The sequence below is a fragment of the Sinocyclocheilus grahami genome, unplaced genomic scaffold (assembly GCF_001515645.1).
Source record: "Sinocyclocheilus grahami isolate Dianchi unplaced genomic scaffold, SAMN03320097.WGS_v1.1 scaffold325.1, whole genome shotgun sequence".
NCBI classification, from domain to species: domain Eukaryota; kingdom Metazoa; phylum Chordata; class Actinopteri; order Cypriniformes; family Cyprinidae; genus Sinocyclocheilus; species Sinocyclocheilus grahami.
In genome coordinates this window covers 923,694-951,005 of record NW_015505504.1, presented here as the reverse complement: position 1 = coordinate 951,005, position 27,312 = coordinate 923,694, and the positions used below count along the sequence as shown (strand labels likewise).

The 27,312-nt window shown below is 35.9% G+C and overlaps 1 protein-coding gene across 1 annotated transcript in view; it reads left to right on the top strand.

The window, feature by feature from the left end:
- LOC107602366 (sorting nexin-10A-like) overlaps positions 1–3,037 on the top strand; it is a 9,304-nt gene extending 6,267 nt beyond the window's left edge. Inside the window, exons 6-7 of the mRNA XM_016294847.1 lie at positions 651–870; positions 2,951–3,037. Coding sequence (XP_016150333.1) covers positions 651–870; positions 2,951–3,037 — 307 coding nt within the window. The remainder of the gene's footprint in view (positions 1–650; positions 871–2,950) is intronic.
- Positions 3,038–27,312: the final 24,275 nt, after the last annotated feature.

Genomic DNA, 27,312 nt, shown 5'->3' with positions numbered 1-27,312 from the left:
AGCGGAGTCCAGCCCAGGGTTGTCACATGTGGTTGCCGCAAGCCCACCGGACGCACCTTCGTCGAATCCGCCGGCCGTTCTTCACTCTAGCCGCTGGCCTCTGCTCACTCAAGCCCGCCGTGTGTGGCGCTGTGTGTTTAGTTGTGAAAGCGAAACTACTTTGTTTGGTCTATGCAATGCAACGTGTAAAAAGACGGTATAAGTCATTATAATCTGTAATTATGTCCCCACTGGATGCAACAAATGCCTCGTTTATAGTGGGTTTTCATGTTTTTGAATCATCGCTCCGACCTGACAGGGCATCATCACAGTAGGGTAAGGGGCGTAACATTTCCGTCACACGCTTGAGGTACAAAAACAACGCACTGGATAGCTGGCCAATCACAGCACACCTCGCTTTTCAGACCGATGAGCTTTGTAAAAATCAACGCGTTTCAGAAAGGCGGGGCATAGAGGAGAAACAATAATGTACAGTATGTGGAAAATAATGTGTGTTTTTTTTACCTTAAACCGCATAAACACATTTCATTACACCAAATACACAAAATAATGTTCTTTTTAGCAACATCATATGACCCCTTTAATGTTTTTAAATGGATTGTTTAAATAGTCTTATCACCAGTTTTTTATTTAAATGTTTGTGTTCATAGAGTTCTACAGACACCATTACTGCTGTCAGACAGTCTGCTGCACCTGTTCTTGCAGTCACCGCTGAGCATTGCAAAAATGGATGCGTGTGCACAGGGACAGACTCATTACACGGTTGCACAGGCAATACAGCGGTGTGTCGGGTATACCCGTTTCCCTGTAGAGGAACAGCATCAAGAAGACGACAGCAAAACATGCTGTGACTCAGACTGTGAAAGGTGTGTGCCTCTGTCTCACTATAATAACACCCCAGTGTTATTTAGATTATGTAAATTGCTTAAACTAGATGGATTTGGTTAAATGTTTTATGCATCTATAATCATGCCAGAACATTAAATGAAAGCTGGATACAACCATGTTTACATTTCCTCTGGACTACTTGTTTGAAAGATTAAAGGTAGATGTTGCACTTAACCTGGCCACACATGCTAAATGATTCTTTTGTTCTCTCTCCTCCTCTCTCCTCTCACAACACAGCATTTTTTAGTATCTAATTGTTGTTTAAGAGAGAGATTAAGTTCTCAATAAATGAGGGATGAAGTTTTTGACCAAAATGTTTGGTTGAAACCGGTGGTCTGATTGGGGGGTTTTGTTCGATCTGCGTAGGTGCAGATTCATCAGCGTCTAGCAGCAGCCGATAAACACTTTCAGTATTGTCATCCAGATCACCAGACTCACAAAACCTCACCAATCTCTGTCACTGCCAATCACCATCACTGTGATGTCAACTAAACACGTAACCCGTTATGTTAATGATTGTTTATGATATATACTGTATATGTATATATACATGTCTATAATATACAATGTAATCATAAACCAATACAAAAAAATATAACTGTAAAAATGTAAGATAGATAGACAGACAAGACATTAACATTCAACATAATGTGTAATCATAAACGGTTACAAACACTATATAATAACATATGATGATTTTTTATATATGTTAGGTTAACTATTACAACTTATAATTAATATAAAAAAATATATAGAAAATATAAAATATATTTTTAGATTCATATCAGTATTTTTATATTTTTATTATATATGTCAAAATGTAAGTTCATAATCATAAATTAATGCAAAAACCAAGCATTTGTTAAATGCTTCAATTACTCATGCAGACACCTAATTATCACTCTCGTCTCCCTGTTCAATCTATGAGCAACAATTATAGGAGTGTGTGCAAAGTGTCTGAGCACCAAATAAGTCCTTAAGGGCATGATAGGGGGCTGAAACTGGTCGCATTAGGAAATAAAACAAAAAGCCACCTCTACCTTCAAGTCATGGGTCACTAATCAAAAGCACTTAGGCAGAGCAGGGGTTGCTGTGGTGATAGTGGGGTTGGGTGATGGGAGAGATGGTCATTTATCACCGGCTCTTTCATAGTGAGGCTGAGCGGAAAAGACAGTGCAGACTCTGCAGACAAACGACCAACAATAAAGAGAATTAATCAGCACTGATTACCTGACTCCCCACAGCCGATAATGGAGGCTTAGAGAAACAAAGAGAGAGGGAGAGGGAGGACTATATATGGCCGGTAGGAAAGACGGAGCCAGATCAGAGCAGCAAAAATGGGTTACAATAGAGTTAGAAGGATCCTTTCACTCTGAATGAACTTGCTCTTCAAACAGGACACGTCATTTTTCGCTTAATTTTTCTATTATTCTATAAAATAAACCACTTAAATGAGTGCCATGTTCCAGAGGCCAATAGCAGAGTCTTGTAATACCACTGAATGGCTGTCACTGCCTTGCGGTCCATCAATACGTTGATCAGAACTCAACTCGGGCTGATGGATTAAACAACTGAACGAATTGGATTCTTCTTGCTGTGCAACGCCAGCTAATCGTTCCCCTCACACAGCAATAAAACGCACCTCCAGCACAGTCACATGCTCATACTCTCTATTCAGCTCACCAATCACTGCCACATCTGATTTTGATATCTGAGATGACAAGGATTGGCCATTTGTACTGGCTGGCTGGTAAGCTAACCATCAAGTAAAACAGAGACTGTGATAAATCAGCCACATCTGCCCTTTTATACCCAATATCAGAAACTACATGAGGCCTATTGACTAGATTAAAGATTCACTTTATGAGGATAGTTTGTTTGTTTGTTTCAAATGTGAAGACTTTAATCAGTTTAAGGCTGGTGGTGTTTTGAAATACATTTATTCTAGAGTTCTGAATTATGTTTGTATTATGATCTGTGTCTCATATTTTAAGGTTACATCAAAACATAACCCCATTGCGATTACCCTTACCTATCATGTTAATCATTTGCTTTGAAATAGCACATGGCGGTCACTCCATTGCCACAAACCTCCCATAAAGACTTCCCTGGTGTTCATTGGTTAAACTGCCGTAACACGTCTAAATGAACACTCCTTAATGGACCCTGATGGGTGAACTTAATCCAAACCCAGTTGCTACTGATCAACTGGGGAGAAGGAACAGATGGATTACTTTGTGTGTGCGTGTGCATGTGTGTTATATTGTGCAGTAATTGCTATGTTTCTCTGGTTTATTGGCTCTTAACCTTGGGCTGACAGCTACTGAGCAGGTGGGGTTTCTGTTGCTATGACAACAGCTCTGAGTTCAGGAGTGTGCTGGCATGTAGGATATACCCCACTGTGGCTTGGCCAAAATCCCCCATAAAATAAAAAGGCAAAGAAAATGAGAGTCTGTGAGAAATCGAACGCTTTACTTTTAAGGATTTAGTGGTTATTTCAGAGGCCTGGTTTAAATGGGTGGGCCTCCCTCCCCACGGCCCAATATGTGTAGCACGGCCCAATATGTGTAGGCTATATCAGTGTTTCCCAACCCATCAGTACAGCTCAGATATCCCTTTATCAAACTTAAAATGTGTTCATTTGATTTCAACTGATATTATATTAAATATATAATTTAGCATTATCATTCAAGGAATGATACATTTGTAGCATAATATTACCACAAAATCAGCATTTTTTAAAGCAAAAATCAAGATTGTAAGAGTTACAAGTTACTTATTTCTTTATACAGACAAGGATACAAATTGTTGTGAGTTTAATAAAAGTAATATAATTAATATAAGTAATAAAACATTTTCCAGTTCATTTTGTTAATAGACATTCATTAGAGAAGTTAAACTTACGCTCACATTTCATGAAAATGCATAGAAATAAGACCAAATTGATGGAATGCTACCACAAAGCATACAATGAGGCATTTAAAAGGGAAATAATTGAACTAAAGTAGAAACATGAAGCTTATAATTTTATAAAAGCACTTAAAATTGTCTATGATTTGACCTGTTGTTCTTGTTTTTTTATGGTTGTTTTAAAATTAAATAATTAGATATAACTATAATTTTCACACTAAAAATTATATACTTTTATGTTTTAATGTTTACAGATTTGCCCCATTCACTTTCATTCAACGTAGCACACTGTAATTCAGTAAAAGGACATTTTTAATTTTATGGCAATCAGCACTGTGCTGTTGATTGAGCATAACTTGTTTTGAATCTGCAATATTCTTTAATTAATAGCACTATGGGTTACCCAGCATACTTTGCAGCTGTGGTCAAATCCAACCAAATTTGATCTGATTTCTTGCTAGGACTGTAAAATGTTTAAACAGGTTTAGGGGGTATTTGTAAATTATTAAGTTTACATTTCACTGTAATATTGCATGTTCTAAATGCAATATTGCATATGCAGTATTAGTATGCAATATTATACTATGTACCCTATTAAACATGTAGTATTATATATAACAGTAGATTCATAATAATTTACATGTTTTTAAGTACTTCAGGTTGGGAACTCATTGGTTGCTTTTCATCACTGGTCTCAAGACAGTGTTTCTAGTTTCCCCCCTGATGATAGCACTGGCTTACCTTTGTTTACTTTTACGTTTTCCTTGAATTAAAAAAAAAACTGATGAGCATTATCTTGAAGTACAACTCAGATTCAACGCTCATTAAAGAGGTTATAGATTCTATTACAGCTCCTCTTTGGCATGAGCAATCCCTCACACTGCATAACACAGTACCCAATAAATACAAGTATATTTACAGCAGCTTTTATTGTGACAAACATTATTCTCATGGTTAGTTAATGATGTAACAAAGTGACTTGTAATGGCTGTTAGTCATGCACAGAAACATATTATTAAAAGTGTGCATGATGCAGCTGCAAGGCAGCAGAATGTAATCGTATTTCCTATTTGATAATGAAAGAGGGAACGAGTGAGAGAGGGATGCAGACATAGGAAGAGCAAATGTGCGTAACCGACTGAGAGACTAATGGGGGAGAGAGGCCGAGGGACTTAGAGAGGAAAGGCGAGGGAGACCATCTGTTCTGCTCTCTCCTTGTTTTACCCCCTCTTTCATTCATGATGAGATACGGACACTGGACACACACATAAACATGATGCAGAACAGCCAGTCCAATTAGAATACATTAAAAGAGATTTCTTGATTAACATCAAGCTAAATAGAATAAGCATGACAGCCTTGGCAAGTGCAGGAAATGACGTTCATTGTGGGCTGGGCTGCACAGATGGTTCCTGATGGCAGGCATCACTCAAGAGATACACACAAAAAAAGAACAAATGAGGAAAAAAAGGGAGAGAAGAGAAGAGATAGACAATCTATTACTGAATAGCCGAAAATTGAGACTGCCTTTCAGAGACCTTATTAAATTCTCCAATTAGTGTGAAGACATAAATAACTGCTTCCAATTTCAGTATGTCACTCAAGGGCAGAATCCAGCACCAGGGAAACAAAACAATTTAAATTACGGTCCTCTCGCTTTGTGTCCAGCCTCTCTTTTAATGCCATAATTATGCTGCCATTCTTTCGCTCGCCCTCGTGACGATACATCACCTCCTGCGACCCCGGTGATAAACGCCCTTCTCAAGAGAAACGTGAGCTGAAAAACAGCCGCTGTCCACTTTCTTTCTTTTTTTTTGCAGGAGCCCTCTCTCTCTTCTTCACCGTGACAGTATTTCACCGCGAGCTGCTGAGCCCCCACATCTATAATTCACGCGTCCCTTGACTCGGTTGCTGTCGGTAAAAATAGGAAATCCATCATGGAGACAAATGGTCGTTAAATGAAGCCCCGCGCAGCAGATAGGCAAAGCGGCAGATGAGGTTTAATTGTCTCTGCGTGCTCATATGAAATCAGTTCATGACCGTGGCGATATGACTGCGGGCCTTTAGAGGTTGAGGGGCATATTCTTTAGGGCTACATAGTGTCAGCGAATAATTAAAATGCTTTTAATATCGGGGCATGTGAAATGGCAGCAGGCTATGCTTACTAGGTCTTTTGTGGCCTATCGCCGCCTAAGATGCTACATAAAGATGAATTAAAAGGGTCAGATGTGTGAAAGTGGGGCAAGTTTTGGTAGATTCACTTATATAACCTGTTTATGCAGCGTACATGGACCTGTTATTACTGCATTTCAGTGGAACAAACAGCGTATTTAAGCTTATGGTAAGTGTGTTCACTGCATTGAATACAACAGAAGTCTGTAGAGAAATTTTCTTCTATGAAAATTTAGTCAAATTTAGTAAAATTAGGTCTAAAATACAAATGGGCATTAAAGGGGTTAAGCTACTCAATAATGGTAAAATTTAAATTGGACTTTTTTTCCATGTCAGAAATATGATATTCCTAATATTAAAGACATTGGGTAACACCAACAGAAGTCGTTTTAAGAATAATTTTGTGTCTATGGGAATCACACCCAAAGAGATAAATTTGGACATGTACAATTACTCTAATTGTAGTAGGCTACCAAAAGTACATCCATTGAGACATGAATTACAAGTTATAAAAATATTTTAAATATATGATCAGAACATGATAAGCCTGAAAGATGAATAGCAATTAGCGATATGTTCATTTTAAAGAGCTTAAAAAGACAAATTGGTCTTTTAGAGAGGCTCTAATGAAGAACATGAAATACTACCCGGCCAGTAGAGGGCACTGGCCTTGTGGGGGAAGAGGGGAGGAGTCAGTTTCCTGCAACTAGACCTAAGGTAAGACTCTCTGCATCACATCACATATGTAAATATCACACACATGCAGCAAATTACTAAGTGCCAGAAGTGTTTTGTGCAGCGATAAGGGGTAGAACCACTACCATTCGCAGCCAGACCTGCCCCTAGAAATATAATCCAAGCATGAACAGTTTGTTTGCATCATAGCATGCTAATGTGAGCCAAATAATCTACTTAATAAAATATATGACATGCTTTAACAAAAACTGAAAATTAAAAGTGATGTTTCAACCATACAAGCATACGTTCCAAATAGCTTCTGAATAAATGGGCTGCATAAAGCCAGCAACCATTACCAGCCTTATTTTGCACAGGAAGGAAAAACTGATGTTGATCAGAAAGGAAATCACTGATTGTGATGAAGAAATAATTGGCATACTTAAATTTGCAAATGTATATTGTGGTTTGTGCTTGATTAAGACAAGAGCTTGTGTAGGCTTTCTCTCTCTCTGTGTGTGTTTGTGTGTGTGTCTGTGCGAGTGCACATGAATGCATTATTCATGGGTCAGTTTAAGTAGGAATTTTAGGCTGTACAGCAGCCTTTTAAATCTCCCATCAGTCTGTCATCCTCTGATTCAAGGCAGCACTTCATCACCTACCTGAGAAGGGAAGGAGAGAACAAAAGAAAGACAGAGAGAGATCTTTTTGTCTGTCAAGCTGACAGGCTGCAGTTGCTGTAGCAACTCCGTAACATCTTTCTCTGCCAGTCGGGAGGAAATGAGCTGCCATGTAGCCTGTCGACCATCTATCACTCTACACTTAAATGTGCACATACACACACGTTCATTCTTGCTCTCACACACAAACGCTACATCATGTTGCGGGCTATCAGTGTTTTTTTAGCAATATGTTTGTATTTTGCTCTTATTGATTAAACCTTTTCAAACTGAAATTTTCAGAGAGAAAGAGAGAGAGAGGAGGAGCAAGATATGGGGAGAAAGAAAGACAGGGGGAGGAGAGGTAACAGGATGAGCTTAATAACATGCTTCCCCCTGCTGTTGTCAAAATAATTACAATGTGCTCTTCTGTAGCTCATTATCATAATACATTTAGAATGAGTATGCAATGTCATTCAGAGGGCAGCTTCTCTCAGACACAGAGGGAGTCTGCAGACATAAAACTGCCCTGTCAGTGGCTGGAAGATTCCCCCAATAGGTGGCAGAGCTGTAATGGTGCAGCATTAACTTCTACCATGCTGACAGTGCTCTCTCTTTGAGCAACATAAAACACAGAGGAGAAAAAGAGATAGAAAAGGAGAGAGTGAGAAAGCTGTGAGAGTGACAGCTAGGGGAGGAGGACATGAGGGAAAGCATAAGGTAAAGTGAAAATGAGATTGAAGAGAAAAGGAAGGAAGAGTGCAGGATGCAGGAATGAGACCCCTGGCCCAAAGGGCTTCTGGAAGTCTGATGCCCGCTGTGTCATGTGTAGAGCAGCCTGTCTTTTATACTAACAAGTACACACACACAAATGTTTACTAAGCTATTTAAAAGACTGCATAGCATAGACTTATATTGTTTATATATAAACATAAATCATATACAATTTATATTGATATATCATATTAAATATGAATTGTTTTAAATGCAAATGCAGTAAGTGAATTTAGGCATCACAGCGTTAAAATGAAAATCATGTTGAGATTTGCAAAACATTACATTTAACAGTGTTGTTAAATTATTAGTTAAATATCCACTATTGACAGATACCTTTGAATAAATAAAATCTGTAATACTGGCCGATAATCAATATGATTACAATATATTGTGTATCCCTAATAGGTATTAGCTAGAAAGTTTAACAAAGATAGATAGATAGATAGATAGAGATCTTACAGCATTATTACAGGTTCTTTAAAAAATGGTCATTAAAAACACTGAATTATTAACATCGGTACTAAATAGACCAACAATTTAAGAACAATGTGAACAAAAATAAAACAATATTTAAAATATGCAAATTACTCTTAACATCTCATATTATAACATTTTACAAGTCTACACATGTAGGGGATTGGTGAATATAACGGAATAACTGAAGTAAATATATATATATTACAATATATATTATTTTTTATATTATTATTATATATAATATACATGATAAGCCTGAAGACAAAGATATACAGTATATGGATATCTATCTATATAGATAGATAGATAGATAGAGATATTGTTATAGATAAATATGTGTGTATTCATTTATTTAATGTATGAATAATTTTTGGTATTGATGATGTTCCTAAGAGAAGGTTTTGTCAGGTTATCTGGTGGGAACAAATTTGTTCTCAAATTATAGCCAAGTAAACCCACACATGCACATTTACACAGAGATAAACATTTGCACAAAACATGAGCAGAATTCCATTTTATTTCTACAGTATTTCCAACATCCATATCCTTCATTCACACCAGGCAGTTTGTTTGTGTGTGTGTGTGTGTGTGTGTGTGTGCGTGCCGGGGATTGGTGAATATAACAGAATAACTGAAGTAAATATATATATTACAATATATATTATTTTTTATATTATTATTATATATAATATACATGATAAGCCTGAAGACAAAGATATACAGTATATGGATATCTATCTATATAGATAGATAGATAGATAGAGATATTGTTATAGATAAATATGTGTGTATTCATTTATTTAATGTATGAATAATTTTTGGTATTGATGATGTTCCTAAGAGAAGGTTTTGTCAGGTTATCTGGTGGGAACAAATTTGTTCTCAAATTATAGCCAAGTAAACCCACACATGCACATTTACACAGAGATAAACATTTGCACAAAACATGAGCAGAATTCCATTTTATTTCTACAGTATTTCCAACATCCATATCCTTCATTCACACCAGGCAGTTTGTTTGTGTGTGTGTGTGTGTGTGTGTGTGTGCGTGCCGAGCGGAAGCCGATAAAAGCGACAGCTGTCAGAATGATGGAGTGTCTGTCAGACAGGATGTGAGCGGCGAATGAGTTCAGTGCTGCTGCCTGCATCATTGACTCACATCTTTCAAGTCATTCAGAGACACATGCAGTCAAACGGAGACCCTCACAGAATCTGTCTCTCATTTGCATAGGACACGTGTCATATCATTGTTTAGCTACTGAGCCACTTCTCACAATAATTTTCAATATTAATTTTTTGTTTAAATGTAATTATTTATAAAGACACTAACTGTAGGTCCCGTCAGCCATAAGGGAGAGAAGGCCTACCCACTCAAATTGTCCCAGACCCTGATGCAAAGACTAATTGTTTCCAAGCTTCAGTAGCAAATGAGAATTACAGAATTATTCCATCCATTGATATTAGTGTGTTTCACAGAAAGCCAGACGATATATCCTGTTTAAAGGAATTTGTTACACTAAATAGCTAAACTCAGACATAAGTAGATTAACTTTGAACTGAAATTTAATTTGGCCATGTAATAAGTATTAATGTTTTGTTTTTAATCTTACCCACCTAAAATCAAAACATGGTTAAACCTGTTTCTAGTGAATTAGTTAGTAGCTCCTGATAGTAGCCTATATTCCCCATCTAAATGCTGACAACTCCTCATAGTCCAATATAAGATCTCTAGTGCCACCTAATGGAAAATTGACAAAGGACTGTGCACGTCCAATTATTTACCTGTCCGCGTCCTGTTTTCATTGTATCTGGAGTGTCATAGACATAGGCTAGTAATACAAAATATGAATAGCCTATAGTAGTAACAAAGCAGATTTACATCTAAAATACTAAATAAATAAATAAATAAATAGAACGATAGAAAAAGAAAAGCTTGAAAACAGCTGCCCAATAATCGTTTTTTTTAAACCAATGTTGGGGAGTAGGGAGTTGGCAAAATAAAAATTAAAAAAATTAAAACGAAAAATTATGACATAAGATTACATACTATACGCGCGAGAGAGACTGGAAAGAAAATTATATAGAGCATAGTACTTTTATTCGGCCAAACTCCTAAACAGACCTGCAAACAAAACCAATAATACTGCCAATTTATCATTATAATGGACAGATTTATCTTACAATTTATCTCGAATTACTGTTGCTAATGTGACAACAATAGTGAAGGAATCCATAACAGTCATTCCACTGCATGACATTTTCACCATGATTCTCTTCCCTTTAACCACTAGGTGTCCCACAACAACATTTAACGCAGACTAGAGAAATGCTGGGGGCGCGCTGCGCGCTGACAGGTGAAAAGTTCACTGCGCGCCTCCGAGTGTGATGATGCGCGACCTCACATCAAACTATAATTCAGTTTGCCACGAGGTAGTAAATGCATCGCTTCCGACATGTAGTATTGCGATGGTCTAAATAAGGTCCTTAAACTGAGGCATGTCAATAAACAAATGCTCCGGACTATTACAAACACTTAACCTTATGGACTGAATATGTCTGCCCCCATTAATTTCAGCGTTTCACAGCGCGCCCAGACATTGCAGCCACGAAATGCCTAGCGAGGATGGGCCGTTTATATCTATTGGAGTATTATAATTTTAGGATGATGCTATGATTGAAAAAAACTGACGGTGTTCCACTAACTTTACTGCCATTTAGAATGTGATAACTCTCACATGGAGTGTGAAAACCCATTCATGATGTTTTAAATTGCTAGATATGAAGAGTTCAGATGCAAAAGCCTCTTAGTGCCATCTGAAATTTTCATCTAAAATTAGCATTTTTAACAGGCTTCTATGTTTAGGTTCAGTAATTTTACTCTAATGGCAATGTCCTTTTCTATGCAATTAAAGTGAAATAACTGAACATAAATATAGGTGATAAAAATGCTAATTTTAGACGAAAATTTCAGATGGCATTTAGTGGCTTTTGCATCTGAACTCTTCATATGATCTCGAATACTTTCTTTACCAGAGGAAAGGTCTAAAAAAAATGATTTTATACACAGCCTATATTTTAGACTGTGTAGTGAATTAAATCAGTTATTTAGCTTGTAATATTCCTTAATAGAAACCTCATTGTTCATATTTTGTAAATTTTTTAAAATGGCATTAATATATGCTAACAAAATGCCTATGAAAATTATTAAACACATTTTCTTTAATGGGATGATGTATGTGCAATTAAATAGGTAATTTGGATATGATGATATGATATGATATGATATGATATGATAATAATTCAAACTCATTATGCAGAACATGATTAGGGCCAGAAACTATCTTGTTAGCCAGTCCTAACAAATTATTATAATAAGCTGAATCATAGAGCTTCTCAAGGGGCTGACCTACAATCCTTGAGCAAATTTTTAATTGATTGAACAGCTTTGTTTTTAGCATAACAGACAAACTCCTATACCAAATGGAGTTGCAGTATTGCAGTACACTCATTATCACAGACATAAAGAACAACAGAAGAATCTGCTTTCTTGCTCCGAATGACCTAAAACGACGAAGAAAGTAGATTCTCTGCTTTGTTCTTTTACAGAGAGCATCAATATGATCTTTCCATGATAACATATCGTCAATCATCACTCCTAAATACTTGTATGTTTTAACCTGTCTGATTTTTCCATTATGAATAAAAACAGGCGTTATATAAGTATCAGATGTAGACCCAAATATAATCTCTTCTGTTTTACTTATATTAAAAACAAGATCATTGAGATCTTAATATATCAAAGAGATTGTTCCTTTTTATTTGCCAGTAAGCTTTATTTGCTACTTGCAGGTCATTTGTGAGGAGAGGGACATTCTCATTCTTGAGACATTTGATTGGACAAAAATCTGTGCAATGCAGAAGGAGTCATCAATTTTTTCAGCCCATTTTCACAAAATGGAAAATAATATACATTTGAAATGCATATATCTGCTAAAGGATTGTTTTATTCAGTTTTGAGAGTACAGTAGCATATACAGTGGGGGAAAAAAGTATTTAGTCAGCCACCAATTGTGCAAGTTCTCCCACTTAAAAAGATGAGAGACAGTGCTAATAGATATAAACCAAAAAAATCTTGAACTGAAGTTTTCATTTTATGAAATCTTTAGGGTCAAAGTTCAACCCAGAACCATGTGGGATGGCAAAGGGTGGGATCTCTTTCATTACATTTCTTATGCACACCACATTAAACAAACACATCTGTGTTTTATGTGTTTGGAATTGCCATTCTGCACATGGTTTGATGCTCAAACCGTATGAAAACAGACCTACAAGTACTCATAAGTCCTGTTAATTGCCATAATTACGAAGTGACGGCACTGTGATTAAATTACTGCGGCACCAGCTGCTCTGAACCAGTCACGTGAGACGTTCTGGGCATGTGTGTTTTTTGTGTGTGTGCAATGCAGTGACTGTAACCTTGACCTGTTATCATGAAGTTCATGCTGTCATTTCCCCAAGATGTAATTTATGTGTATACAGAAAACCAACAAGAATCTAGGATGCACACAGGCACATGCACGTCAACACAATGGCAGACTCTTCCTCTTGTGCAGATTACAGAAGTTGACTGAAAAATAACGCACATGTGACTTTCGTTAGACTGACAGGAAGGGTGCACCTTTGCCTTGCATGCATCACAGAGAAATAGTTTATCAGCCACCTTTACAAAATTATACACAGACACAAATGCACTGACAAAGACAAAGGTGTGAGGACTGATAAAAATAATGCAGTGGTCAGCATGCAGACAGCTTCTTCCGTTGAACGCACAGGCTTCCTGTTGTAATTCCACAAGTTCTCCCCTTTCACACTCCAAATGAACATATGGAGAGCACTAATGAAGAGAATAAACTGTGTTGGCTTGAGCCAACTTGTAGTTGAAATACAGTCTGTCCCAATAAGAACGTCTCCATTAGTTTCTGACCATCTGGTAATTCGTGTTTACACATGGAAATCACATGGATCAATTTATCAGATTCATTTTCTTTTCCATTTTTAAAGGAATGGTTCACCCAAAAATGAAAATTTGCTGAAAATTTACTCACCCTTAGACCAGATGTAGATGAATTTGTTCCTACATTGGAATTGCCAAACTGCCTCCGACAAGTCATTACATCACTTGCTCACCAATGGATCCTCTGCAGTGAATGGGTGCCGTCAGAATGAGAGTCCAAACAGCTGATAAAAACAACACAATAATCCACAAGCAATCCACATGACTCCAGTCCATCAATTAATATCTTGTGAAGTGAAAATATTAGTGTTTGTAAGGAACAAATCCATCATTAAGGTGTTTTAACTTTAAACTGTTGCTTCTGGCCAAAATATGAGTCCATAATCCATAATAATGCTTCCTCCAGTGAAAAAGTCCATGCCCTGTTCTCCTCTCACATCAAAAACCACTGACATACTAGTCTAGACCTGTTTTGAGGACTTGTATTTTAGCAAGAGTTTGAAGTTAAAGAGGTCTTAATGATGGATTTGCTTATTACAAACATGCAGCTTGTTGATTACTTACATTACTTGTCGATTATTGTGATGCTTTTATCAGCTGTTTGAATTCTCGTTTTCTCAGTTCTTTGTCGTATCCATAAAGTACACTTCATATTATACAGCGTGACTCTTGATTTGACTCGCTTCTTAATGATATGTACCGTGAAGATATTTGAGCTGGGCCAACATTTGTGCTGTGTATCTGAGGATCGATGAGTGGTCTTAAGTTTATCTGATTTTCCCTTGGCCGGACCTGGGACAGGTCGATGGGACTCTGCCTATGTCAAGTTGACCTTTTCAGGACATCGGCGACTGGCCGTCCCCTGGGCACCTCTACCGTTCCTGTGTCACACTCTGAGTGACACCGGTCCATTCGGCTCAAACACAAAGTCCGGCCGGACGTCTATATTGCGCTGTCGCGGCAATGACAGAGATTGGCTGCAGTATATGGGAGCTGTCCTTTGCTACTGACACTTTGCCGATGAATGCATGCTAATTTATGCAGCCAAATCTCCTCTGTGCAAAAATGAAAGCTAATTGAGTCTTTACCTGCTAATTCAAGGCAGTATTGCTTGTATAAATTGGCTTACTTTGTAAAGCCATGTCCCAATAATCTCTTTATCTTGTCTCTCTCTCTTTGTAGCTAAAACTAAAGGTTTTTAGACTCATTTGTATACAATGTTTTCTCCATTTTGTTTTAATGTTAATTTAATTACATTTTCTTACTGTATATCATGATTGTAACTCATCAGGGCATTGCATTTTTACAAGAGATGTCAATGTTTTTCAAAGTGCCTATAACTTTTTAAAAAGTAAAATACTTTTTCATTTTCTTTACTACATTGTATGGGATTGAATTATTGTGTCAGTTGCAATCATGATGTTAAATGTTCATTTAAGTTCATTTTATTCATATTGCTGGAGGCTTTTCCTATCCATACTGAACAGAAATGATGGCTTATCATACTGATAAATCAGTATGCTTCTGGTACAGAAAGAGCAATAATGATAAAAAAAAAAAACTAAAAGGAAACTTCCATCTAAAGTGATATCTAAGAAAATAAACATTTATCAAAACAATTCACACTTTTAGGACCAAGAACATTATTTTCTTATATTTCAAAATCTCAGAAAATAATTATTTAGTTATTCACAGGCTAATGTCTGCGGCACTGCATCATTCATTTTGAATCTCAATAGTTTGTTTATGAATCGATGTGGACTTTTCCGGAAGGACAGTCACACTGTCATCATCAAAATTAATTAAGATGTTTCCTGCATAGCTAATGAATCCAAAGCTATCACCAGTACTTCGGTAATAGGGTCTACAACTCTAACTACACGCACACACACACACAATGATTACAATGTGTGTGTGTGTAGATAGAGTTGTAGCAATAAGCAACTCTAACTGCATTTTTCAGACAGTTGTGGTTTCCAGTGGAATTGAATGTAATGATCTTTCCTCCTCCTTGAGTCTTGCTGAAATAAAACTGTCCATTTCTCTTCCTCCGTGGTTTCTTATGGGAATAAACACAGTAATTTGTCTTTCTTTTGTGGTTTTAGTGGAGTAAATGTGAGACTAACATCTGACACCCACCCTGACCTTATTACCGAAGTACTGAAAGTACTGAAAGGCCCCTTGACGAAAACACTTTCATTTGCTATTAACAAGTCATTGAATTTTACAGCTCTCAAAAGACAAAAGTTTCTGGCTTTCACAAAATGTCCAAATATTGTTTTTAATATAGTGTATAGAAATATAGTGCATATTGGAATGTAGTGTGTATAATGTTGGTACCCCTAAAAAACATGCTTAGTTTAGGTTTTTAATACAACTTATTGGGCATATCTTTAATATTTCAATTTAAAGTGTACTTTATTTTCATGGTTTGATTACTTTAGTAATATATATATATTCAGTAAATTATATTCAGCTGTATATATAACTGTATTCTCTACTTCAAATTGAATGAAATCATATTGAATCATGAAACATACAGATTTGTATACATGGATCCAAAATGATTAATCCTAAGAATAAAACTCATTAAACTGAACAAAAGTGACAATAAATACATTTATAGTGTTACAAAAGATTCTTTTGAACTTTCTATTCACCATTGAATCCTGAAAAAAGTATTACATTTTCCATATTAAAAATATTAAGCAGCACAATAGTTTTCAAAGTTGTTAATAATAAAACATGTTTCTTGAGCACCAAATATTAGAACATAATGATTTCTGAAAGATCATGTAACACTGAAGACTGGAGTAATGACTGCTGAAAAATTCAATTTTGCCTTCATAAGAATATATTGGATATTAAAACTGAATTAAATAAAACATTTAATGATGTGTAATGATATTTCACTATTACTTTTTATCATTAAATAAATGCAGCCTTGATAAGCATAAGACATTAATACGTAAAAAAGAAAAATCTTAATGAAACAAAACTTTTGAACAGTATTGGTATTTGTATCTGTGGAAATGACATGGTTTGACCTTTTCATTAATATATTTTCATTATAATTTCAACATTTGTATATATGGAAAACCATGGAAAAAGACTTTTCAAGCGCTGGTTGTCATCTTAAATCACTTGGTTCTAAGCCTCTGCTCCTGCTGGTGATAAATGGGTGAGGCTGTGACCTGGTTTGCCTGGTTGCCTTATAATGACTTATTTTAAGCCATGCTTAAAAACGGCCCAATAACGCCACTGAGATATTGGGTCATGTTTTTGGATGGCTCCATAGGGACAAAAGGAGAAAGTTGAGGAGACAGAAGGAAAAAAAAATTATCTTGTTTATTCCAAAATGTCTGTTCACTCATCTGGCCTTGCTAGGCTGAATATAAATGATACATTGTCAAATGTACCTAAAGAATATTTTAAGGGGATATTTTTTTTCCAGTTTATAAGTATACAGTTGATTCAGCATGAGAGCAAGTCTCTGCTACAAAAGTACTTACGATATAGTTGGTTGCATGTAATTTGCAGCTAGCCTCATAAGTTCTCCTATGTCCTTCCACTCTAGTGTATTGTTATATTAGTAAAGTACTTTAACATTTTCTAAAGCTTAATATGTAATTATCTCATGTTATGTTGAAGAATTTAACATTCAAATACTGATGGATTAATGAAATCTTTCAATCACTGTATGGCTAATATGACTATTTTGACGTGCAATATGACAATTGTACTGTCCTTTTTCTGAGATGAATGGACTTATTGAACGTTCATTGTATGAAATGTAAGAGACCAAATTGGATGGGAGAGGAAGATAGTGGCAGACATAGTGATCAACTCAATACCCCAATGAAGGTGTCAAAAGATCGTTGATCTGCACCACAGTTCTATTTTATCGTCTATTTTAATCAACAGCATTTCTCTTCGTTTAAATTTCTGGCACTTTTAGGACAAAAAAAGATGAGGAAAATAATTTTGAATCACATTCAATCATAGCAGCCACGCAGGAGGTCTTCTGCATATTCAACATTCCCTCCCTCAGTTTTGAGTGTCAGGCTGTGAAACTGTCAAATTACCTTAGTGTGTGATTTCATCTCTGCTGCTGACGAGTCTGCCAGAGATGGGATTTTAATCTCTTAATAACTGTGCTAACTGTGTGCATCCCTGAACACATTTGTTCATGCTCACTAAACACACTTTGGAAGAAGAGAGTGAACTTGCCAATGCTCTAAATAATTTTTATGCAAGATTTGATCAGTTTGATTTTAAAGTGGAGATTGAGGAATTGAGATGCAAACTCAATGATAATCATCATCTCATCCTGGAGCAGAGAGTAGTTCTCTAAACTTAAATAAGAGTCCTGGTCCAGACAATATTTCTGGCAAACTATTGAAATACTGTGCAATTAAGTCCTTTTTTAAATGATATTTTTAATATGTCAGCGTGTACCTAACCTGTGAAAACATACTGTCATTATCCCTGTCCCATAAAAAAGATAGTCCCAAGGAATTAAATGATCTCAGGCCAGTAGCCCTCACTTCTCTTGTAATGAATTCACTCACATTTTAGCTATGAGATTGATAGAGCGTTTTGAGCTGAGTAACAGTTTGGTAGGTTGGTTATTGGATTTTTTGCCAAATAGAACACAGATGGTGAAAGTAAATGGCATTTTATCAGATTTATAATGTTTGTCTATGGGCTCACCTCAGGGCTGTCCTTTCACCCCTACTTTATATTTTGTATAACAATATGTGCCAAAGTGAGCATGCGAATAGCACTATATTGAAATTTGCTGATGATACCGTTATTGTAAGTTTTCTACAAGACAATGAGTCTGGTCATGGTCCAATTATTGAGGAGTTTGTCACCTGTTGTGATGAATCTTATCTGGAGTTAAATTGAACTAAAACAAAGGACATGATCATAGATTTTAAAACTCGTGCTTCACGTTCTGCGATCATAAAAGACCAAGCAGTGGACTGTGTGGAAAGTTACAAATATCTTGGGACAGTCATAGACTCTAAACTGACCTTTGAAAAGAACTGTGAGACTGTATGTAAAAAGGCACATCAGTGTCTGTTTTGCCTTAAAAAGTAGTCCAGATTTCACATTGATAAAGCTATGATGACACTTTTTTTATCAGACTTTAATTGAATCAGTTATGTCATTCTCTCTTGTGTCATGGTTTGGAAGTTCGTCTTTGAAGAACAAAAATTCTTTGAACCAAATTTTAAGTAGGCTACTAAGATTATAGGTGAATCGCAACCTAATCTATCAGGTCTCTACTCCAACCAGTTGCAGCATAAGGCGAGTGCTGTTATTAGAGATTGTTACCACCCTTTACACGCTGAGTTTCAGCTCCTCCGCTCTGGCAGTTGGTTTGTGGCACCTAGGTGGAGAACTAAACGATATAGGAATACTTTTGTACCTGCAGCGATAGAATTCCTCAATAAAAATAGCAGCAGATGATATTATTTATTATGCTTTTGGGGGTGGGGATTGTGTGAAGGTACATTTTCATGACTTTTAAATAATTTTCAAATAATGTTTATAGTATGTTGATGTTTCTATGAATTGTTTTAAGTATGGATTGCCGAATTACCTGTCTGCACAACAAATTTACCTTTGGGTATTAATAAAGAAACCTTGAACCTTAAAGAAGAGAGAGATGAGGAGAGACCGAAACGATTCCAAGTGCTTGCTTTATATAAACTTGGCTACAAACAATCACAAAATACCTCATTATTGTTAGATGTTGGATTTGTTTTACATAAAGACATACTTGTGTCTTGAGTCATGTTGAGGTTTCAGAGTTCAAGGGCTCCAGCCTTTGAAATGTTCAGTCACGACATCCAGAAGACATTTTGTGTGTGTTTTCTCTGCATAATATTTCCTGTTGAACAAGACGGTTATTAGCTAATCAGCTAATTAGAACCCCTGGGTGTAATTAGGGCAATAGAACACATATACACTCACACGCACACATTTAGACCATTTACATCTCGCTGCTCTGTCAGAGCGCTTGTTAATTACTTCAGTGTTCATTAGTGACAGAGCCCCAGGCCTTAATTAGAGAACTGGATACAAGAGGCATAAACAAGAAGTATGGTCTTGATTACACACACACACACACACACACTTACCTTCACTCCCGCTATTCATGCCGTACGTGTATAAACCACGTGGAATCTCTGAACTTCCTCCATTGTGCTGGTTGAATTCTCCTCACCTTCTATAGTGTATTGACAAACAGATAAGGTGAATGACTGACCAGATGACCAATTGACCCATTGATTTGCTTTAAACAGTTGTCCTTTAATAGAAATGCATTTCCAGGCATACAGGCCTTTGGGGGTAAAAGGTATACTAATATATAAAATACATATAAAAATTATAAAGACATATAAAAAACATTTTTAAAAGAAATTGAGCATTTGTTTTATTTTGAATAATACATAATTGTTTAATTTTAAATAAATACAATTTAAAAAAATGTTCTGTTTCTGTGTAAATTTACATTTATGCATTTGACAGATGCTTTTATCCAAAGCAACTTACATTCTGATTTATTTTAGTATCATTGAGATACTATTATAGTTTTTATTAATATTTTGTTTTATTTTAATATTTAGCCCATTTTCAGTTTTGTATTTTCCATTTTATTTTTTAAAGTTTTAGTAATGTTGTTGTTTTGTCATTTTTAGTAGTTGTATATTCATGTCTGTTGAGTGTTTATTCATTTTAATTTCGGCTTTAATTATTTTAGTACGCCAAGTTAAAATACATTAAAATATGAAACAGTCTTAGCATTTTATTTCAGTTAATGTTTAGTTTATTTCAAGTAATGAAAGTGTTTTTAATGAGTTTAATTTTAGTTTCAGTTTTAGTTTTAACTATAATATCCCTGCTTACATTGCATTAAAAGTGTATATTTTGGCATTATATATTACATATTATATATTTTGCACTCTCTGAGAATTGACCTTTGAATTAATATTGTAATGCTCTATACTGTTTGACCTTTAAATGCTGTAAATTAAGAACAAATCCAGACACAATTAAGCTCGAAAACAGAACAGATCATAAAAGACAGATGGGTGTTACAAAGCAGGACAAAATATTCCTTATTTTACTTTAAATATAGAAATGTACTGTAGTTTCTTCCTGGTTTCTTCCTTTTTTCCTAGTTGTGTTATTCACAGCTGTGAATGAGTGAATGTGCTCCTATGGGCATGTATGCATGCATCTGTGCTCATATGCGATGAGGCCTTTATATGAAAGATGGTCCACAGAGAAGCTGGACAGGTGTGTTCTGTATGTGGGAGGTTGGCTGAGTTAGAGTTTGGAGTTGTAGTCCATATGCGTGTGTGTGTGTCTGGAGCGTAGAATTCAAAGCCCAGCGATAAATCATTCAGAACCTCCCTCTGTAATCACACACACTCAGAGTTGTGATGTATGAGCCATGTCAGAATCAGAGGCCCCATGACACACACACTTCACAAAGGAACACACACGTCCGTACACACACACACACACACACATACGGTAAGTGAGAATTTGCAGTGTTTTGGTCTCTATAGGCTTCATGCTCATCCTCTGTCTTTCTCTCAACTGTGCCATTTTACTCTCATTCTTTCTCTCCTCCATAACTTTTCTCTTCAGGTTCCTCTCCAACAAACATAAAAAGCACCACAACCACTGTCTTTCTGATATGCAAGACAGATATAATTGCTGTTGCAAACCAGAAAAACTGGCCTACTATGGTATAGAAACTGAAAAAAGATTTTAAATGAAAAGTCACAGTTGACAGAATCATTTAGTTTCCATTAGCAAGTTAAACAAGTTTTGTCTCAAAAGGTGCCTTCTGAAGTTAAGTTTGAAACATATAACTTTTAAAAATGGGTATAGAAATGATAAAGGTTGCTGGGGAAAAAGAATCTTAAACCAGCCTCAGCTGGTTTGCTTGTTTTATCTAGTCTCTTGACTGGTTTTAGAGGGGATTTGTGCACTTTTCATCTGCTCATAGGAAACTAGGTGGCTGTCTAGCTAAAACAGCTGAACTTGACCAGGCTGGGATACCAGTTTAAGACCAACAAACCAGCTTAGGCTGATTTATGCCTTGTACTGTGCTGAAAATCGAATTTGGTATTCCCGGTCAAAAATCATTGGCCTTTTAAAATCAGCTTGTAAATCTCTCATTATGCTATATTACCACCAAATCTTGGATTTGATCTTTTTGTCAACTTGTATTTCTTTTTGGAACTAATTAGTCATAGGCCTAATTGATCTGATACATTTTTACTGGGTCAAAATGACTGAAACACAAAATTGGGGTTAAGCAGTTTTTTTCTTCCGATGTTGTTTTTATGTTGAAATGTATTAGGTTAGTATGTTAAGGAGCATAAGGCATACATGTTGACTCATCAGAGGAAGAGAGAGGGTATCCATGGGGACAGGTGAAAAGCTCTTGCTCAGCAGTTTCCAAAGTGATCCCTGGGAGAGGAGAGTTTGACATGATGAATAATTTAAGATTCATGCTGAACATTGGACATTGACACACACACACAAACAAAGACAGGAGAGTACTTGCTGACAACCAGAACTCTGGGTGCACTCTGGTGCAGTCCATGTGACGTATATCCTTTGAAGTTGTTTTAATATAAGTCGGAGGGCCTATGAGAGAATCTGAAACGTAAAAATGCTGCCTCATCAAGACAAGTCTGAATCAAATGTTGGCATAGAATCCTTTCTACTGAGACAACATCATCTGGTCAATTTCTGAAAGTAGCATAGTCTGCCAATACTTTTTACAATCAGTGCATTTGACAGTGGTTGATTAAAAGAAAAAAGATGCAGTCTGACAAAATGGTTCATTTATAAATGTAATCTGCTTTACTATTATTATTATTATTAGCATCATTTTAACAAGTCATTATATAATTTATCTAAGCATTGTAATCATTAAATATTTGCTTGACTAACTGCAAATATGTATTTTTGAACAACCCGTGTATCAAAGATAAAGCCAATTATTGTGAATAGAAACAGAATCACAAACTGGGCAATAGAGCATTAAATAAATTGCATTTTAGTTAATACTTTTCTTCAAACGTTTATTCATTCATTTAATCATCACTAAATCATTCATGTAATTACAACAAACACCTATAGGAGTCAGCACTAACAGCACCTGCGTTACTTTAAAAAAAAAGAGAAAAAAAGTCATATTTGTGGGATTGGAACCATTCATTCTCTCAGTCTAGTTGTGAAAAGGCCAGTTTGGCAAAGTGTGAAGTCCTGTTCCTTGATTTGGGTGACTTTTCTTTTTTTTTTTTTTTTCAATCAAATCATCACGAAATCATTCATGTAATTACAACAAACACCTATAGGAGTCAGCACTAACAGCACCTGCGTTACTTTAAAAAAAAAGAGAAAAAAAAGTCATATTTGTGGGATTGGAACCATTCATTCTCTCAGTCTAGTTGTGAAAAGGCCAGTTTGGCAAAGTGTGAAGTCCTGTTCCCTGATTTGGGTGACTTGGGTGATTTTTTTTTTTTTTTTTACATCTAAGCTATCAGTAGAGCTGTAGTAGAGAAGTGAAATGGCTGAAATTAAAGCACCATCTGTTCTAATTCCACCACAAATAGAAAAATAGAACAAATTGGTTGTCAAGGTAACATGCAGTCTGCTGGGACAGGTGTAATGGGGCATTTTGACAGAGTGTTCTGGGTTTGTGTGTGTGCGGCAGATTGTTTTGTGTCAGCGGCAATGTGAAGCCATTTTTTTGTTACTTTCACAGAATATACATTTACAGAATTTTAGTGATTTGTTTTTTGTTTTGAGTTTTAAGAAATTATTAATGTTTTTAAGAAGCATCCTGTGAAACATTGTGTTCCATTTCTTTTGTCTGTATGTTATGTTTGTCTAAATGCGCAGAAGTGGCAGGTTGCCATAGCAATGCCCTGGCACAGTTCTATCACAGCTGGAATGAGAGCGTGGACTGGGGCCTGACCCCTGTGTGAACCTAGTGGGGTGTGATGCCTTCAAAACAAGCTGGTCACTTCACAGTATGAGCCATCATATGCGTTCCACAGACAAGCCATTATAGACTACATGTGGGGGAGAGCTGAAATATAAACAGAGACCTTCACACTACTCTTTTTACAACCTCTGTATGTCCTTGGACTTAAGTCATAGTTTTGGTTTTGTGTGTTAGGAAAGAAAAGACTATGATATTTAACTGGTGTATATTAATTGTGTGTTTCATTGCTCAGTTTATTGGGCGGCTTTTTGACTTCAGTCTAAAATGTTATACCTAAATATCTGTAAAATTCTTGTTGTATTATATTATATTATTACTGTTTTTTTTTTTTTTACAAATTATATTCGGTCCTGTTTATATGATGTTTTATCTTATATTTCACATTATCATCTCTTGCATTTTCTTATGCTTTTGTTCTCTCTCTCTTACACAGACACACACACATGCACACACACACACACACACCTTGAACTTACCTTTATTTCCACCTGTTCACATACACACACTCACACACACACACACACATATAAAAGACAACATCCCGTTCTGTAAGATCAAGGTGTCTACCTCTATGAAGCCAATATCAATATTGCTTTCAGAAACAACAAATAATATTATGGGTGAGAGGAGGTGTTTGTTGATGAGATTGTGATTGTAGACACATCCGACTTACATGTATGTTACCATTAGCTGCACTTGACTTGTGTACTATTTATATGGAGCATAAAATACTGATGTTTCATTTACAAAGTACACGTGCAAGCACGTTCAAAGGATCTTTGTTGTTATGACATATTGTCAACACAAGGGGCAGTAGTGCTCTCTTGCTTTGCTCTCTTCCAGTTATGTGGTATTTTAGAGCAGAATTTGTGAGAGAATATTATTGTTTCAACAAATTTAGGATGTTCTGGTGGTGGTTTTAAACATAACGTCTGATGCTCATAATTATCACATTTTGTAACTTAAAGCCTAAATTTTTCTGGTATTGTTAGATATATAATAGTGGATACAGCCAATAAACTACACCCCTGAAAACATTTTTTGTATAGCTTTTTTTAAGTAGCAACTTGTTGGTATATCTGGGGCAGGCTATAATAAGAAAGTTTATTGAATCATATTTCTTTGTATATCAAACATGTATGATAATGTGATTTGGCTTTGTGTTATCTCTATCAACTGGTATGGTTAGAGGAAAGAAAATACAGAAAACAAAATGTTTGTTCAGGTCATGATGACCCACTCGATGACCTCTTGTGGTTCGCTGGGAGCACAGGATATCATCCTTGAACAATACCCACATGGACACATGCACACAAACAAAGCATCCAAGAACTGGCAAAACACAACAAAGTATTCACATATACTTTGATCAAAAAAGGAAGTGGAAGGGCAACTGTAGCTCTGGGCTGGTTGGCAAACTTTGAAATGCAGTCTCTGCATTCCAGTTCTTGAATAATTGTAGTCAAGAGCTGAAATATGTGGTATGTGCCTGTTGAACAAGAGAAATAGAGCATGAGAGACAGAGAGAGATGATGATAGAATCTTCCAATTTATTATTGTCACATTTATACAGTGTCTTAGTCTTAGCACTGAATACTGATATTACTAAATTAAAATTAGTAGTAAATGAAAATACTAGAAAATACAGGACAATCCAGCATATTCATGTCTTTTCATTTTCATAATGGTGTATACTCCTCCCAGCCAAGTACTTTATATGGGCCGAAACAAGGGTCTCCAAAGTAAAGTACAGTAAAGAGATATTTTCCATGTGCATGAAAACCACATCAACGAATAATCATTCCAAAGAAAAAAAAGGGTTGAAATGAGACATGCCTTTAAGGCATCAGACATCACAGCTGCAAACTTCAACACTGTGGGTCACCAAAATGTATGAAACATATTACCTCCATCTATGCATTATATGTGGCTGCAGGGCTTTGAAAAAATTCTCATTTGAAACTGTTTCAGAGCTTTGGTGTTGGTTGTACGTACAGTGCATAGTTTAGGACCTTTCAATCATTAAGATGGTTCCTGGGAGAAAATATTTTAATTTAACTCTGTCTCGTGTTGGCCTGTCACACAATATCAGTCTTGAGAACATGAGCTATTTTGTCTTCCACAAGTACTATATTAACAATGAAAACTGTGTACCCAGCAGGGAAAACACCCAGAGCTAATTTAAGCATATTTAAACAGATACTTTGCTCCTTTTTCCTTTATAATCATGTGAGAAACTGTTTTCTACCTTCAGCGTCATCTATGATGGGAACATTTCTGTTTGCTATGTAAAGGAAGTAGAATATTTGCTGCATACAAATGTTTGAATGTGCTTTGTATGTTAATGTATGGATATTTTTCTTCTTTTTTAAATGCACTATGAAAGTATAGGCCTATTATTGGTAAGATGTTGTAACTTAGGGGTGTGAACAAAGGCAAATGTTTCTGCTTAATCCTTCTTGTTTTAACTACAAAGTGATTGCCTTTCCCAAATAGGCCCTTTCAATATGCCCTCTCAATCGTGATGTGAACCAGTGACCTAAGGATGATAAAAAAATATCCTACCCTAATGGGATCTCGGTCATCTTGGTCAGCCCCCTGAGAGATTGGGAATGGATTAAACCGCTGTTTATGTCGCTAAGCTAACAGGCTAACACCATGCTAATCCCACTAAGCGGCTGTTTATGTAAACGCTCGAGCCGAGGAATCCCTGATGAGGGCTTTATTGACCTATGGCTCAGACATGTGCGTGCACACCTCCACGCATTTAGATCACTTCACAGTTCTGTGGACGTGTCAATGGAGGGATGGACAGATGGTCCCAAAGGTACTGAAAAGGACACACACACCCTGTCCATTTCTCCGACCCTTATCCACATACAAAAACATAGAAAAAGAGTAAAGTTAAAGGGTCAATATATTGCAATATATTACTGAAACTTCAAATGTCATTATATATGTATTTAAGAATGGAAGACAATTCAAGATTTGTGTATTTTGATTGTGGTGAATGCATTATGATTAACTATGATATATGTAAAAATACTTAAAAATGCAATTAGTCACTTGAACAGGTCAAGATTGTTTAGAGTAACTCACAGCACTATTGTTCCCCATAGCTAACCATTTTTATATTTAAGTTTATGGTTACGAAAAATAAAATAAAACAGAGAACATTCTTTATAAATTCTTATTTGTGACAGACAAACAATGTTCTGGAAATTATCATTAATGTTTTTTTTAAATAATATTTTATTATGTGTATATATTATTATTATTTAATATTTCATACTTTTTTTCTATTAGGAATGTTAGGAATTAGCTGAACATTTGGAATAAGTTGCCAAAAGAAAAAAAAACAAAACGCACTGTACACTCGACTTGAAGCGTTCTGTTTGCTGGGTAATGATCGTCGGCTGGCGATGACGTCAGTGCAAATTCAAAACAATCCGTTCATGAATTGCTATGTAAACCAAATGATATAATATTGTGTATATCCTCTAAATAGTTATTGTATTCATGTAATGCAGTATAAGTAAAGAGAAAACAAAACTTGTAGGTAAAACATTGTTCTTTGAAACAAAATAGTATGTTTAGTTATAATATTTTCTGTTGTAACTGTACAGCTATCTGGGTTGCAGATTGATTGACAGACAGCCATCAGCCTCAATGAACTTCAGACCCGGGGT